Below are 18,064 nucleotides of genomic sequence, written 5' to 3'. Positions count from 1 at the left end.
TTCATTCATTCACATATCTACCAAGATTATGCATGATGTGTGCTTTAATCTTGGCTAAACAACCTGTGGTTAATTCAAATGATGATCAAGCATTAAAATCAACACACTAAGTCACAATTAAATCGGAGAATGAAACAAGAAATAGATAGATTAAATGAGAATTCCGAATTAACTACATGGCAATCTTGCAAGGCTACATCGAATCCCTAGAGAGAGATTAGTTACACTTCATGTTTACAAAAGGTTTGACATAAAAATATATAACATGAGTGAACATAGGATTAAGAAGAAAGAACCCTTGAAGCAAAACTGATGTCGAAATCCTTTAAGAAATGGGAGAGTGTATCTAATGGAATGAAGCCGAGAGGAAGTTCCTCATGGTACAAAACAAAGAGAATCAAAGAAACACCTAAACATTCCAACAACTCAAACTTGAATTGTATGAACGTTTAGGCCCTCTTATCTTCCTCTTCGTCGTAAGCACAAGGTCTAAGGGATGTTGTTGGTGTGTTGAATGGATTGGGGAATTATGGAAATGGATGAGGAGTGGTGTTTGGATTATAAGGGAATGGTAGCTCAAGGCAATGAGGGAAGATTGGATGTGTTTGTGATGTGTTGTGTATGAAAATGAGATGTGATTTTTGTGTATGAATGCATGGGTTTTTATAGGGGGAATGGGAGAATATGTGGGTGATTGTTTAAGAGTCAATTTGGTTGTTATGATTGAGAGTGCATGTGGATGAAATGATGAAGTAGGAAGGTGGAAATGCATGTGTTGAATTGGTGGTGCAATGATGAAAGAGTAAGTGCATGTGTGTGTGAATGGTGGTGCAATGATGAAAGAGTAAGTGCATGTGTGTGTGAATGGTGGTAGCTAGGGTGAATTATGATGAATGCATGTGGAATAAAGATGGAGAAGGTGGTGTAATGATGAAGGATTAAGTGCATGTGTGTGTGAATGGTGTTTCTTGATGGTTTTGGGGTTGTGATGCATGTGAATGCATGTGGCTAAGGGTTGTTGATTGGGCTAGAGGTTTTGCATGGCTCAAAGGATTGTTTGATTGGGCTAGGCCCTTTGTTTTATGTCCAAAGTGCATACAAGGCTTTCAAATTCGTCCAACACTTTGGCTCCAAGCATATGATATCCATTCCAAGCCCAATTTTGCTCCAAAATGCATCTTTTTGCTTCCTTAGCCATATGAACCTAAAAACACACGAAAATGGCTTAAACTACTAAAACAATTATGAATTAACAACATAGATGCACGAAAACAAGCTAAGGAAGTCGCCTAAATATGCTCCTATCACCTTCTCTTCATTGATGATTTTTCAAGAAAAACCTGGGTGTATTTCTTGAAGCAGAAATCAGAAGTCTTTGGAGCATTCAAGAAGTTCAAAGCCGCTGTAGAAAAGGAGGGTGGTTGCAAGATCAAAGCCATGAGATTTGATCGAGGAGGAGAATTCACTTCGAAGGAATTTCAAGAGTTTTGTGAAGCAAATGGAATTCGTCAACCTTTGACAGTTCCAAGATCCCCTCAACAAAATGGAGTGGCGGAAAGAAAAAATCGAACCATCCTCGACATGGCTCGAAGCATGCTCAAAAGTAAGAAATTGCCTAAGGAATTGTGGGCAGAAGCTGTAGCATGTGCTGTCTACCTATCCAATCGGTCTCCAACAAGGAGTGTGTGGGGAAAAACTCCACAAGAAGCATGGAGTGGAAGAAAACCAGGTATTTCTCATCTAAGAGTTTTTGGAAGCATAGCCCATGTACACGTACCAGACGAGAGGAGAACCAAACTCAACGACAAAAGTGAGAAGTTCATCTTCATCGGCTATGACACCAATTCAAAAGGCTATAAGTTGTATAATCCAAACAATGGGAAGACGGTGATCAGTCGAGATGTGATGTTCGATGAAGAAGGAGAATGGGATTTTGGCCCGCATGCAGGTGATCTTCACTTCTTTCCTCAATTTGAAGAAGAGAATGAACAAGGGATGATAGAGCAAGCAAGAGAGGTTCAACAAGAATCCACTACTCCACCTGCTTCACCAGCATCAACCAATCATGGTAATTCATCAGCATCAGCATTGTCAAGTGGGAGTCTAAATGAAATAGAAGTACCACGCACAAGAAGTATACGAGATCTTTATGAGGTAGCTGAAAGACTTGATAATCCTACACTTTTCTGTCTCTTTGCTGATTGTGAACCAGTCGACTTCCAAGAAGCAGTGCAAGATACTAAGTGGAGGAAAGCAATGGATGAAGAAATTGAAGCAATCCAGAAGAATGATACATGGGAACTCACTGTTCTTCCGAAAGGACACAAAGCCATCGGAATCAAGTGGGTGTACAAGACAAAGAAAAATGCCAATGGAGAGGTCGAAAGATACAAGGCAAGACTAGTGGCGAAAAGGCTATAGTCAAAGAGCCGGAATCGACTATGATGAGGTATTCACACCCGTTGCTCGGTTGGAAACTATACGATTACTAATTTCTTTGGCAGCTCAAAACAGTTGGAAGATTCAACAAATGGATGTGAAGTCCGCCTTTCTAAATGGAGTCCTTGAAGAAGAAGTCTACATTTAGCAACCGTCAGGCTATGAGATCAAAGGGCATGAAGACAAAGTTCTGAAGCTGAAGAAAGCCCTCTATGGGTTAAAACAAGCGCCACGAGCATGGAATAGTCGCATCGACAAGTACTTTCAAGAAAACAACTTCATCAAGTGCCCTCATGAACATGCTCTCTACGTCAAAGTCAAAGATGGAGATATTTTGATTGTGTGCTTATATGTGGATGATTTAATCTTCACCGGGAATAATCCAAGCATGTTTGAAGAGTTCAAGAGAGTGATGACCAAAGAATTTGAGATGACCGACATCGGGTTGATGGCATATTACTTAGGCATTGAAGTCAAGCAGAACGAAGAAGGAATTTTCATCTCCCAAGAAAGCTACACAAAGGAGATACTGAAAAAGTTCAAAATGGACGACTGCAAGCCCGTGAGCACGCCAATGGAGTGCGGAGTCAAACTAACCAAGTATGACAAAGGAGAAAGCGTAGATCCAACATTTTTCAAAATTCTAGTTGGAAGCTTGCGCTACTTGACTTGCACAAGACCAGATATTCTCTATGCTGTCGGATTAATCAGTCGCCACATGGAGAATCCCACAACTACACATTTGAAAACGGCCAAAAGAATTCTTCGATACCTCAAAGGTACTGTTAACTTTGGCTTGTTTTATTCAAGTTCTGATAACTACAAACTTGTTGGATATAGCGACAGTGATTGGGCAGGAGATTCCGACGATAGAAAAAGCACTACTGGATTTGTGTTCTTCATGGGAGACACTGCATTCACATGGATGTCGAAGAAGCAACCGATTGTCACTCTCTCTACCTGTGAAGCTGAATATGTAGCTGCTACTTCATGTGTCTGCCATGCAATCTGGCTGAGAAACTTGCTGAAAGAATTAAGAATGCGACAAGAAGAGCCAACAAAGATCTATGTCGACAACAAGTCTGCAATAGCTCTAGCAAAGATTCCAGTATTCCATAACAGGAGCAAACATATAGATACCCGTTATCACTACATAAGAGAGTGCATTGCAAGAAAGGATGTGCAAGTGGAATACGTGAAGTCTCAAGACCAAATCGCAGACATATTCACCAAGCCACTCAAACAAGAAGACTTTGTCAGACTAAGAAACTCAATCGGCGTCACAAGACAAGATTAAGGGGGGATGTTGAATTGTAATCTTGTCTTGGCCCAAAGATAATTGATCCGGCCCATACACAAAGAAAGATCCATAAACATGCTAGAGAATTCTAGCAAAGTTCAAGCTTGGAAGAGTCTAGAAGAATGGTGAGGATTCCACCAACATACAAGATTAGTGTAGATAATTCTAGCTTAGGAAGGTAGTGGAATTATCTAGATATCTCTAGCATGATGTTTTCATGCTTCTCCAAGGTTCCATCCATGCCTATAAAAGGAGAAGGCATCCACACCATTTGGAACAAACAAGAGAGCAAGTAGCAAGAAGTGAGAGTGTCAAGTAAGAAGTAAGAAGAAGCAACAAAGCTTCTAAGAGTGTTTGAGTGTTTCCTTTTGTACTAAGTTTGTGAGTGAATAAAAACCTTGTGTAATACTTTGAGAATTCTTTCTTTCTCTTGCCTATCAATTCCGCTGCGTTACATTTTTCTTTGTAAGATAAACCTCTCCAAGTAGTGAAGCATTTTTAAACCCCAACAAGAATCCACCTCTTTTCTTAAACTCCTTACCTTTTTGTTTACTTCCTACCATACCCTACAACTCTTCACCATTTCTATTACCGCACATTAGGGAAAAGTTTAGTAATGCCCTTGACCATATGGTTACGGTTATGGACTTCATCTAATGTACCTCTATCGACTTTCAATTTTGTTTTGAGCTCCTTTGATATTTTAAAACGTGATTCAGAGATCAAGTGTTACTGAAATTTGGATTTCTCCACAATCAAATTTACCAAACTTTATGAATGTGCCTGCTTACACCTTTGAGGGGCCTCCTTGAACTTAAAATTTACATATTTGATGGTAACTAGGGAAAAAATGGACAATTTCAAAAGATTAGCTCTAACCCTATGAGGAAAAAAGAAACAGTAGGCTCAAAACCAAATTGAAAGTCCAAGAGCAAATGAATTGTGTAAGGATCAAAATTCTCGAGGCATTACTAAAGTTTAAGAAAAAATTTAGAGGACAATAATTTAGACGTGCATCATAAGGTACATTCTCTATGCCTTAACCTTGTCAAGGAAGAACCATCGACAATAAGATCTTGTTAGAAGCGTTTGAACAACAAAATATTCATGTGAACCAAACTAAAACCAGTACTGAAATGAACACATATATACGCGTGAAAAGCCAAAATTAATCAGGATATGGATGTTTGTTCAAATGAAGTTTTGCAGTGGGCAATTGCAGACTGAATTGAGTTTTCTCTTGTGTAAAGATATACCTTATTACTATGGTCATCACTTGTAAATCCTTGGTGAATTGGGGAAGACTTAATTGAACTTTGGCAGCTCCTTGTTCTTCTTTCTTTGCGACTAATGCCTCCTCCTACTGCTTCTGAAGAGTTCTTGGTCCTGCTGCTTTTCCCTTGCTTCTTTTGAACCAACCATTGAAGAGTACTGCTACTACTCTCCTTCGATTTCTTGTTCTTGCATCCACGATTAATGTTTTGGGATTGATGAGGATCGTCATCGTCATAAGCAACTTGGCGGGGCTTTACTAATGAAGCTACCAGTGCTCCAAGATTCATGGCTCGGAACTTGAAGAGAAACTTCATGAGGCCACCGTTTATTGAGGTTTTGATGTTTGATGCTTCCCTTTTTTAATTTCATGCAAACACATGCCATGTAATAATTAGTCAAAGATATTAAATCTATGTATGATATTAGTGTTTGTTTTTGTGTAGTTAAATTATTTATCAAATATCATTCATTTTCCAACGAAGACCTGGTGTTACGAACTCAAAGAAATTATAAAACTAACACCTTAACATGTATATAAAAACCTCTAAACTTTCAGATATAACTACTGCAAATTACAGTTTACACATATATAGGCATATATATTATCTAGCTTCTTTTTACAATTAAGTTATTATTCACTCTTGCAAATCATATTTTGATACATATATACATATGCAGACAACAACAAAAAAATTTATGTACACGTATCAAAATAAGATTGACAAAGAAAAATGTACACCATGTCCATATGCTATTATCATATGATTGTTAAATAATATTATACTAACAAGTACATATATTATAGTTTTGGTGCATAATTTTCAACAAGACTAACCGCTATTATAACAAAGACAATGGTTTAGTTGTTTCTTAGTATAGCATACCTGCTCCGTGACAGGTCAGCGTCGTCCGCGGGGGTAGGCGACTCCGATGATGACCGGAGACCAAACAGCAGCGTGTTGACTAGCCGGTTGACTCTGGGTAATCTTCCTTTTGCGCTAGTACTTCTGCGGAGCCTTGAAGGCTCATCCAATCCTATCGGATTCCTACAACTGTCTTCCATGGAAGAAGAGCTCAGAGGGCAAGAATACGACACCGTTGGCGACGACGGAATCTGGTTTACTGGGTGATCAGCTGCCTCAGAGACGTGATTGGGAGGGAGGTTGGTGGCGGAGAGCTCCGGGAGAAGACTAGACGAAAACGATATGCGCAAGTAATCCGCACGGTCTAGTCCTCCACGACCAAGATCTTCATCCTCCTCCTCATCATCATCTTGGCTTGATGGTTTAGGGTGATCATGGTGATGGTCAAGTGCTATTTCGATGTAAGATTCATCGTCTTCGTCATTGTCGTCGTCGGTGAAATGTGAGAGGGAAGAAAAGTTCAAGTCAGACTCGGAGCAGCTGAAGGAGAAACTTCCTCCATGGTTCATGCTCTCCATCGCACGTAGCTGCTAGCTAAGGTCAAACGTTACGTACAATATATATATATGTATACACATATATAATAATTATATATATTGGGATCACGGATCATATATATAGAAGAATAATATCAGCATAGAGATCTATATATATATATAATATGATCTATTGCATGTGCATGGCCAAGCCAAAGAGAGAGGAGGTTGGAAGGTCTCACTCCCAAATCCACAAATTAAGCAAGGAAATAAAATTTACAAGTAAGTAAGAAGGGTCCAAATAATGAGAGATTTTTCAATGCGACCATCACATGATATGGTACACCACGTGTTCCTATATAAATGGTGGGTTATGTGTGTTAAAAGGTTAATAACTTAAAAATTAAAAATTTCCACCACTTGCATAAAAACACGTGATGTACCATCTGTATTCCCGTAACAACTAAAAATTTCTCCCAAATAAGTACACTAGTGCTATAGCCTGTCACATTTCATAAGTCATCAACGTCGACCGTCCAATTTCTTGTTTAATTTTGAAAACTCAAACCCATGTATATACCAGAAAACGATTGGCGAGTGGTCCAAAAGTTGGTTGCTTGTGATCAGTAGATCGATCAGAACCTGACGAATCAATCCACAAATTCATGCAAATTTAAGTTCTTAGCCCTTGAATTGCTCCTAAAAGTTTTAGGTTGTTGTTCACGAGAGATTATGATAACTATGATGACCCCACTTTTTGGTTCGTCAAATAAATGACATAAGAAGAAACCGATTGGAAGCTTTTCTAATCATGGTACAAGTAGCCCTATGGGACAACACTATGTCCACCAATTGAGATTACAACTTCATAATGAGAACTATTTATTTTGGGTAATGTTAGAAAGACTAAATTTGTAGACAAAATTAGTAAATTAAATGATCTGTCACCAACATGAATGAGTACGTTTATCAACATTTAGTAATAAAATCCAATCATCAACTTCCATGTCATTTAGTCTACAAAATTTTATTTATAAATTTAGTCTTCCTAACATTACCCATTTATTTTCTTATATATCTTCTGTAGTTCATTTATTTAAAAAAATCAATTAGACTAGAGAATGTTTAGTCATTTATATTTTCGAATAAATGGAATGTTCATCATGAAGTGGATGTACATGAACGACTAAACGATTTCTAATTTGCTTAATTTTTATTTTTTTTTTGTAAGTATGATCTTTAAATAATAATGAATCAATCTGTATGATAAAATTTGCTAATCGTAGTAGATGAACAAAGTGGCGCATCCATGAAGTGGATGTAAGTATAATCCCAATACAATATCTTGGTTTTATATAAGATGGAAATCTATGGATAATGCTTGTGTTTCTTCATAGGGATTTTACTTGTTCTTCCACTTTATTTAATGTTAAAAAGAATGAATAATTTAAATTATTACGTTCGTAGAATAAAGACGCGTTAATCATAAATAAACATATACATTTTCCAAAACATATTGTATAAATTTGTATTATTGCCTTGTACAATTATATTTTGCTTACACGTGGCGCGCCCTTTCTTCAATCTGAGAACTTAGCGTCTTGTCGTCCATAATCTTAAAAGGTTCATAAGCAGCCAACAATGACGACTGAATGCATTATCAAGTGTATTTTGTAATGAATTAATATTAACGATGAAAACGGCATTTAAACAACAATTTTGGACCTACAATATTATTTAGTCTAAGATTAATCTAATCTAATGAAAGCGAAATTAATTAACCCCTTGATTCGAGGATTTTATCATCCAAATATATTTGTATGTACCTGTGTGTGAAATAATGGTTGGAACAAATTCCAGAGTCGACCGATTGGCACACAATCCTGAGAGAAAATATGACCTTGCGTTGCATAATAATATATTATTCCTCAAAGTAAGGAGTTGCGATTGCATGGTTGGTATTTAACAGACAGGCGACATTCTATTGTCACACTGAGCAAAAATTCTGGAAAGATAAAGAAGATACAAAATAAGGAGAAATTTTTCAGTGAGCTGAGAACATTATTGGGTATATTAACATCTGGTTTGGTACTGAGGTGATTTTGAAAAAAACTGGTATCAAAAAAAGTTGGGAGCTGTTTTTGTGTTTGGTAAACATTCAGCTTCAGTTTTTTTTTCACAGTTTTGGGTGAAAAAAAGCCAAAAACAAGAAGTTGCAAAACCCAACTTTGAAAAATTGGCTTTTTTTTCACATCTGTTTTACATAAAAGTTTACCAAACACTATAATACTGTTTTTTTTTCAAAAGCACTTTTACAAAAAAGTTTACCAAACACTCTGTTACTTTATTTCACAGCCGCTTATTCTCACAGCACAGCAGAATCAGTTTTTTTTTCAAAGCACAGCAATACCAAACCAGCCCTAAGTGTTATAATACAATTGATTGAATTTTTTTTTTCAACTTTACAACCAATTGTATTATTACATTTGGTGTACAGAGCCGAGTTCTCGGACATTGAAAAATCTCTCCCGAATATGAGGTGTTAACCATGTGTGACAAGTCAGTTTTGTTACAGCCAAGGGATATTTATCAATGGAATTAGTAGTCCAAGATTGGTAGGGAGTACGCTTGGGTGCAGCAGGTTTATCATCATCGTATTAACATTGTTAATTAGTCTGAAGTTATGAGTAAAACCCTTCTGAGTTCTCACGTGGCCTTTTATTAGTGATTTGAAACGTCACAACAACGGTAAATATATTCTAAGACTCTTCCCACAACTTTGTGTTAGTGATTCAGAATGTTACAACGGTATTAAATTCGTTGCATATGAATCTTTCTCCTCTCTCAAACTAGCTAGTGGGACGTTGCATCTACTTCATTCCTTGACGAAAAGAGACAATAGCCAAGCCAGCGAATTTTGAAATTATTCATATTTGGGTAATTGCTAATGTGTGGACTAAATTTGCAAACTAAATTATGTGTCGCCAATAAGAAATGAGCACGTTTATCAATGCTTAAGTAATAATTCAATCATCAACTTCCATATCATTTAGTTAATAAAATTTTATCTACAAAGTTAGTCGTCATAGCATTACCCTTCATTTATTAGTGATCAGTGTAAGAACCTTGTGTTTTCAAATTCTCAATCCGTTTCCGCTATTATCCTCGAGAATGTGAAATCAGTAATTGAAAGGTGTGTTTGTGTTTATTGCTTTTGAAATACCTGTGTGTGTTTGAGTATGTATAAATATGATTTGCTGCAAATTGTGTTAATAAATTACTGATAAGAATTGATAAGAAACATGGTATAACTGTCGATTTTGAAAGCAAATTTAGGATTTTTTATTTAACTTCGATTATTTTGAATCTATTACATGTATGAGACACCACTATTTTCAATCAGTGTTAAAGGATACATGACTGTTGCAGCGTGTTGATCAAGTTCTAAGTATATCATTTATTCTATATATGCTTATCAACAAATTGTTGATTAAGACTATATGTATGAGTCTATGATTATAGTCATGATGTGCAAAAGGATGTTGGAATGAAATCTGGAACTAATTAGTTCATATTTGTGATTTCATGAACTGCTGCAGCATCTGCGATATCATTAAGGACTATGAACTTGGCCCATATACCTATTCTCACCGGGGGAAGCAACTACAAGAAGTGGAGACGAGAGATTGGTCTTTTGTTGACACTTAATGAATTCGACATAGCTCTTGACACTCCCAATCCAGTTTGGACTGATCAAAGCACCCGAGCTGAGAAAGCTGATACAGGGATATGGGTTAAAGCTAACAAGGTGGCACTTTCCATACTTGAAAGTGCCATGACAAATATTGTTCGAGGTAGGATCAAAAAGCATGAATTGGTTGTTGACTATTTGGATGCAATTGAGAGGAAGTTCAAAGAATCTCAAAAGGCAAAAATTAGTCAATACATGGCAATGCTTACCACATACAAGATTGAAGGCAAGGGTTCCATCCGAGACCACATCATGAAAATGAGTGATGCAGCTGAGAATTTGAATTCTCTAGATGTTAACATTGGAGAGAAACAACTGGTATTTATGATCCTTCAAACTCTACCAAGCAAATACAGTCAGTTAAAGGTGTCTTATAATACTCAAGACAAGAACTGGGATGTCGATGACTTAATAGCACAATGTGTTCAACAAGAGACTAGACAAAAGCAAGAAAGAGGAAATGATGCTGAAATGGTGAATTTTAAGCAACCAGACAAGGGGAAGAAGTCATTCAATTCATCCTATGGACACTCTGTTTCAGAGAAGAGGAATAGAACTTTGATTGGAATGATAAGGAGTATGATGACAAGATCAAAGTTACCAGGATTTCTATGGGGAAAAGCACTAAAGGCATCAACTTATATACTGAATAGAGTCCCAAGTAAAGCAGTTTCATCTACATCTTTCGAAATTTGGACTAGTAGAAAGCCTAGTTTTGATCACTTCCATGTTTGGGGATGTAAAGCTGAGGCTCGAATTTATAATCCAAATGAGAAGAAACTGGATTCAAGGACTAAATCATGCTACTTCATTGGTTACTCAGAGAAATCTAAAGGCTTCAAGTTTTATTGTCCTCAAGCTCACACTAGGATTTAAGAAACTCACAATGCCAAGTTCTTTGAAGATCAAGATGTGGCAAATTTATCACAAGGCAGATTCCTTTTTGAAGAACTTGATCAAATTGAGAATCCTTCTTGTAATAATGCTTATAAGGAGATTTTGATAACTCCTTCATCTGGAATTGAGTTGGAGGGAGATCAAATGGAAATTCATCCTAATATAGACATAATGGAAGTCGATTTTAGGTCTCAAATACAGCCACAAGGGAATCAAACTTCAAATTCTGAAGAATCAAAGCACTAAAGTTCTTCATGAACCTGCAGTTACATTGAGACAGTCAACAAGGATCAAGAAGACCACCATGTCAAATGACTATGTGTACTTGCAGGAAAGTGAATTTGAATTTGGTGATATAGATGACCCTCTCACCCATTCTCAGGCCATGAACAACCCTCAACAAGCATTATGGAACATTGCAATGAAGGAGGAATTAGAATCGATGTCACATAATAAAGTATAGACATTAGTGGCTTCTAATCCTCCATTCAAAACTATAGGATGCAAATGGGTTTATAAGACCAAAAGAGATGCTCAGGGTAAAATTGAAAGTTACAAAGCTAGATTGGTTGCTAAGGATTTCACTCAAAGAGAGGGAGTTGACTACAATGACACTTTATCACCCGTTTCTTCCAAAAACTCTATGAGAATTATAATGGCACTTGTTGCACAGTTTGATTTAGAGTTGCATCAAATAGATGTAAATACTGCTTTTCTCAATGGTGAACTCCAAGAAAACATCTACATGCAATAGCCTCCTGGATTTGTTGAAAGGGGGAAAGAAAAATATGGTCTGCAAGCTTAACAAGTCTATATATGGACTGAAGCAAGCATCAAGACAGTGGTTTTTGAAATTTGATCAAGTCAAAATTTTGATTATTTTGGTCTCCCTAGCATTAACCCACCAAAAAATCTCTCCTACAATATAAATTAAGAGGTGACAGAATAATTGGTTGTAATGTGCAATTCTCGAGATTTAAACTTAAGGATTCTCACTTACAAATAAAGAGTAATACAATTAGACCGTAATATTAAGTGATGCAACGAATGCAATAATTTTTCCCGAGCTCAAATTAATGACATACATTTTTCTCTTCCAACATTTCACTCTTCAAAAGGCATGTGTATTTCACTATATGACCCTTTTTTTTTTCTTTTTGCAAAAAAGGGGGTAATTGGTGGCAAGTCACAGTTATGCACCGCTTCCAGGACAGGAGAAGCTTAAAGACTTTCACTATGCCTGTGACCACAATCAAGCAAACTCACCATCTCAGAATTTCACTATATGACACTTAAAACTATCTATTTAATATATTAAATAATTGGGAGCCATTTTTTCTAGATATATTAATTGATCTAACTTGCGTCGAATTTATGGATAACATAAAAAAACTTAAAGGAAAAAAAACAAAGGAAAACTAGAGCTAGCATCCTCCTTAAAAATCATCATGCGTGTACATATATGAGAGATTTTTCAATGCACTCAAAATACAGATATACGCTATAAGTGGAGAAACACTTTGGGAAAAAAAAAAAAAAAAAGTCACCAGAGATTGAGCACAATAGCCAATACTAACACCAATAAGGATACACCCTAATTACTAACTACAAAAATCAAAGAGGAGTACTTATTAATTGATATATATCACAAGCAAATGCATGTTGCATATCAAATATCGATTTGATTAAGAACTTTCAAGAGCTGGGAACAAGAACAGTAGTGCGCATCATGTTCTTAAACTCGAACAAGTCAACGAGGCCGTCGTGGTTCTGGTCAACGGAGGTGATCATCTTCTCAACTCTATCGATCTCGTTGCTTTCCTGGAATCCGAGCTTGGCAAGCACCACCTGCAACTCTTTAGCCGATATGTACCCGTCGCCGTCCTCATCAAACACCTTGAACGCCTCCGAAAGATCAGACTCCTCCTGCGACAACATAGTCTCCTTGTCGCATGCAGCTGTTGATGCTGCCTCAGCAGCGGCAGCGACAGCCTCTTCATCGCCGTTGTTATTGTCGAAATAGGTGTCATAGAGGGATTGGTGGAGAGAGACGAAGTCGTCGAAGTTGAGGCCGTCGTTTGAGGGTTGGATGAAGGATTTTATAGTGGAATGGAGGTCGGAGATTTCATTGTCCAACCCGAGAAGGGCTAGGGCTTGGCTAATCTCGTGGACGCTGATGAAGCCGTCCTTGTTCTTGTCGTACATATCGAAGATGCGGCGGAGCCGGAGAGAGTTGAGACTAGTACAGCGGAGGCGAAACGACGGCGAAGGCCGTTTTAACGAAGGAGCGCCAGTCCCTGAAACTGTAGAGGCCATATTTAACTGAGTAATTAACTAATTATGTAGTAATCGGTAGATAACTACGATGACGACGACAACTCCGACGACGGCAACGAAGAGGATGCAGAGAACAAAATGTACAAGATAAGTTTGGTATGGTGGTGGGATGAATAAGTGGTGCTTTATTATTATAGAGGGATGGTGAGCATTTGGCGGTCGTTTTGGGAAGTCTTTGTTATGAATTTTTGGGTTATTTTAGTTGGTGTGTTTGTTTGGACTTTTATAAATTTGTACTATTACAAGATGAATTTTCCGTTGCTGCGTAACAACTTATCCGGCTAAAAGTCGGTCGTCGTTGACCCAAAGAAAAAATAAAAGTTGGCAGTCGACTACCAATAAAATTTTAAAATGAAAAGAAAATCGATCGGTTTCTAAAATTCGTTTTGAATATGAAATTTTGAGTATTTAAATCAACTTTCTCAGTTAGATTTTTTTATTTTCATTTTATTATGTTTCACAATGATTGAAATTGTTTACTTTTTAGTTTACACTTTAAATAAATAAGCAAATAAAAAACTTTTAACTGTTTAATTAAAATTGTCAAAATCTTCTTATTTAATTGAATAACATAGTTTATCTATTTTATTTACTAAATAATTGTGGACGACAAAACAATTATAAATTTATTTGAATTTTAACACAATCAATCTTTAGATAACAATCTAATAAATAAAGTATTTTTTTATCAGTCATAAGACCAACTCCAATGGTGGGCTAAAAGCCAAATTACCCCCCAAAATTTCCCCCCAAACTCACTCCAACCCAAGGGGAAATTTTGGGCTAAATACTAAATGCTAAACCAATGTCAAATTCCCCCCAAAATTTAGCCCATAAATTGGAGTGGACTCCATCCAGTATTTATCAAAATTTAAATTTTTTTAAATTAAAATGTTCATAAAATTAATTTACGATAGTCTACATATTTATTTTTTAAAAAAAATATTAATTTAACAAAAAAAAAAACCTAAATTCATTCTTTAATAATTCCGGGCTAAAATTTTAAGCTAGAATGGTTGGAGCAGAAAAACTGTTTCTGGGCTAAAAGCTAAATTGGAGATGGTCTAAGAGGAATAAAGTTTGTCTCTCTAACTAGATGTAACATCTTCTTCTTCTTTTTTTTTTCTTTTTTTTTTTTGGGTCAAAGTAACATTTTTTTTTTCTTCATATCAATAAAACTTTGTGTACCGCCAAAGTTTAAAAAAAAAAAAAAAAAAAAAAACAGACTCGAGTGTTAAAAAATGTTAGTCGCATTTCTCGAAGAAATATAGTGGACAACCAAACTAGTTGAATACATGGGCCACATGGCGCACATTAATGAAAGATATGGCCATTTATTTCTGTCGCTCTGGCCATTTGCTCTGGCCATTTATTTCTGTCGCGGTTCAAAGTTGACCAGTCATACGTAATCAATATTCTTTAGTTATTCATACACTTTATTTTACTTTTTATACACTATTTGTTAGTTTCTATTATTTGATTATCTTCAATTTATTCGACTCAGGGTTCCTAATTGGTTTACTGGTGGAATCTCAACTTCTTCATGGTGTATGAGTAAATTGTCCCATGTATGAAGCTCAACGGTCACACGTGTTTCATGTCATCTGGTTTGTGTTGTTCACGTGTTAAACTTAAAAATTCGCCACACGTGAGGAACGTGTTGAGAGTGAATCCCACAACAAAAAAAAATTGACCTTGCATGTCCTTATAATTTAGTTAGTCTTTTCATGTTATCGATTAGTTTTATAAAGTTACCTCAACTTCTTAATAAAAAGTATCACCTTATTCTTTTACGTACATGGGTCATCACCTTTGATTGTCTTCCTAAATGGGCCTTACTGTTTATGTACTTGGGTCATGACCAGTAAGGGCCCGAGTCACTGAATAAGGATGGTGTTATCACTTGAATCGGTAAGATTAACAAGTGAGCACCAACTAATAAGCATTTCCTTATTCCATAAGATAAGTTTGAGGAATTAATCAATCAAGGAAAGAGTGTTCATATATGGTAAAGTTTTGTCTTTTTTCCTAATTATCTTTCTAATAATTTATAAACCAACATGTATTCTTTCGCGCCATATTTTTTATTTTCACTTTAATTCTATTACCATATATTCATTCGCGCCATATTATTATTACCATGTATATTTTCGCGTCATATTTTTACCTCCAAAACAATTTCCCACCATATTTTCCCCTCTAAAATATATTTTCCTTATATGTTTCCCTCCAAAATATATTTCCCACCACATTGGTTTTCTTTCCAAAACGGGGTTTAATATTCAAACTTATCCTCTAATCATAAGAAATTGATGATAAAAAAAAGAAAAGAAAAGAAATTGATGATAAATGATGTGTATTTAAAATCATAAGCATAAATTATTATAAGCTATAAAATTTTACGTTTTTACACGACGATCGTATCATAACATCGTCTCAGATAAACAAAAAAAAAAAATGAAAAAAATGTTTATTTTTATGTTTTTTTTAGGAGGATTTAATTTTAATTTTATAATTAGGCAAATAAGGAATGTTCAAGGAGTGAGTTTTGCAAACCGCCAAAAATATGGGGGGAGTGAGTTGCGCAGAAAGTGGGCCCGCAATCCGATGCATGTATATAAGAAGAACGAGTCGAGCCACTCAGATCTATGTAAAACTGGAAGAACCAAACCCCATGACTCGAAACACAAACGACGCCGCTGACTCAGTTCCTCATTTCACAGAACACTCTCTCTTCTGCTTCTGCTGTTCTCCAACTCTCTGCTCTCTCTCTCTCTCCTCTCTCTCTCTGGTAACTCCAACTTTCTCTCTCTACTTTTACTCGTTTTGGTTCTGAACTGGAAACTCGACGAGTCTTGCTTGGCCACTGTTTTGGGTTTTTATTCGTTTTGTTTATTTTGATTCAGAGTTTCTGTTGTTTTAGGGGTTTTAGTTTCTTGAAATCAGGATTGCCCTGTTCCCTTTTGGCTGGGAAAATTGAAATCTTGAGTTTTTATTAGGAATTTAATTCAAAGTTCTGATCTTTAATTATCATGTGAGATTATTTTTATTGTATATCATGTTCAGAGCAATTTGGTTTATCTTTTCAGATTTTTATCTTTAATTTCTTCTCTGCAACCCATTACTTTGTTAATTTCTGTTATTTTTTTATACTAGTTTTTAATGCAAAGTTGGATTCTTTAACGTGAGGTTTATCTGAATTTTGCTGCCAAATTCTATTTTTAATTGTTAATTTTCCATTTCAGCTGCTACCCTTTGTTTGAATTAATGGGTTCTGGAGGTTGTACCAATGGACTGGAGGAATGCAAACTGCAGCCTTCAAAATCTTTGGAAGAATCTGATAAAGCTAGTGTTTTGGGGCTTCATAAGGACGCCGGGGCACCACTGGTGGAATTGATTGCTAATGGGGTGGCTTCTCTAGGGCCTGTTACTCCTATTGCAGTCCGAGAGAACGGGGACTTGCTCGTTGATCTGAAATCTCCGCCGTCAGTTTGCAAGAAGTCATCCAATGTAACTTGCTTGGATTCGAATGCCATCCAAAATGGGGACAACCCATTTGGTTGTTCTGATGATAGCAGCCCCAGGACACCGGTGGATGATGTCTTTGATCCCTTCGCCCCTGGTCGGGAAGACCTAGTGAAGGCGCCGCAGTGCAAAAAATATGTCAGCAAGTGCGGGGGCATGATTGCTTGTCAGCTTAACTTTGATTCTCCCGTTCAAACTTCGGAAGATGAGGTTTGGACTGATGTGGAATCCATTTCGGACGAAGAAATGTTTGAAGTTGTGTATGAAAACCTATTGGAAGCCATCGTGTCTGAGCAAACTGAGGGAGTTATTGCTGAACGCTTGAGGAAAGATTGCGGTTCTGATGACTGCGCAACACCTCCTCCAGAACCACGTCAAACTGGAGCAGCTGATTCTTGTCCTGGTGCTCCCCTGAGGCCATCAGGGAAGTCAAGGAACATTGATGTGGGGTTAATCAGAAAGCTCGAGTTCTAATTCTAGTTGACTAATGCGGGTTATGTGCGGTGAATTTGCCAGAATTCCAGTACTTCTTTCCAACTGGTGACCTAGATTAGACACAGTAGCGCTAGCATTGTATAGTAGTTGTTGACATTATTTATGCTTTTAGACACAGGGAAAGACATCGTCTTTTGAATTTAAGTTAGCATCGGCTAGTGCTCTTTTGGTTTTAGTCAGAATTTTAGACACAGGGAAGAAATGAAATAGTGTATTCTTCCAACCTCATTGATCAGGTACTGAACTTATTCTTGTTCAATGGCTATTTTATCCAATTTCCATATGCGTGAACTCTCTGCACTTTACGATTTGGAGCTATATAATTTGATGATTGGGAATGTTTCTGTGTATTTTGCACTTCGTTGAATGTTGTTGGATGATAAGAATTGGTGAAACTGATTGAATGAAGTTGTTTTCTTCTTGGTAATTTTAGTTTATAGAAGTCTGAAACAGGTAGTTGTTTGTCATATATCAAGGATGCCAACTATAAACAAGGCTACTCTGTATATTTTCGCGTGGAGAATTGATTGTCGCACCCCCTTTTCACCCTTGCACACTCTCCCTTGTTTCTTTCTAGCCTTTGGATTGAATAAACCAACGGAGAATTGAGGGACATAAACAAAGGGAGAAGCGTAGAAGGAGAAAA

At 36.7% G+C, this 18,064-nt stretch overlaps 3 protein-coding genes across 3 annotated transcripts; 1 reads left to right on the top strand and 2 right to left on the bottom strand.

The window, feature by feature from the left end:
* Positions 1 to 4,768: 4,768 nt before the first annotated feature.
* On the bottom strand, positions 4,769 to 6,471 carry LOC148692208 (uncharacterized). The gene is made up of 2 exons (XM_088681984.1): positions 5,899 to 6,471; positions 4,769 to 5,368 (listed from the first exon to the last, which is right to left on the bottom strand). The coding sequence occupies exons 1-2, from the start codon at positions 6,453 to 6,455 to the stop codon at positions 4,912 to 4,914; spliced, it is 1,014 nt and encodes a 337-aa protein (XP_088538110.1). The 5' UTR covers positions 6,456 to 6,471; the 3' UTR covers positions 4,769 to 4,911.
* Positions 6,472 to 12,471: 6,000 nt separating this feature from the next.
* On the bottom strand, positions 12,472 to 13,593 carry LOC137746202 (calcium-binding protein CML42). The gene has a single exon (XM_068486276.2). It carries the CDS (start codon positions 13,375 to 13,377, stop codon positions 12,757 to 12,759), a length of 621 nt encoding a protein of 206 aa, XP_068342377.2. The 5' UTR covers positions 13,378 to 13,593; the 3' UTR covers positions 12,472 to 12,756.
* A 2,448-nt stretch (positions 13,594 to 16,041) lies between these two features.
* Positions 16,042 to 17,768, top strand: LOC137745999 (uncharacterized). Its single transcript, XM_068486041.2, has 2 exons — positions 16,042 to 16,189; positions 16,644 to 17,768. The coding sequence occupies exon 2, from the start codon at positions 16,666 to 16,668 to the stop codon at positions 17,395 to 17,397; it is 732 nt and encodes a 243-aa protein (XP_068342142.2). The 5' UTR covers positions 16,042 to 16,189; positions 16,644 to 16,665; the 3' UTR covers positions 17,398 to 17,768.
* Positions 17,769 to 18,064: the final 296 nt, after the last annotated feature.

The sequence above is a fragment of the Pyrus communis genome, chromosome 12 (genome assembly GCF_041283825.1).
Source record: "Pyrus communis isolate YQ-2024b chromosome 12, ASM4128382v1, whole genome shotgun sequence".
NCBI classification, from domain to species: domain Eukaryota; kingdom Viridiplantae; phylum Streptophyta; class Magnoliopsida; order Rosales; family Rosaceae; genus Pyrus; species Pyrus communis.
This window is presented reverse-complemented; position numbering and strand designations above follow the sequence as displayed.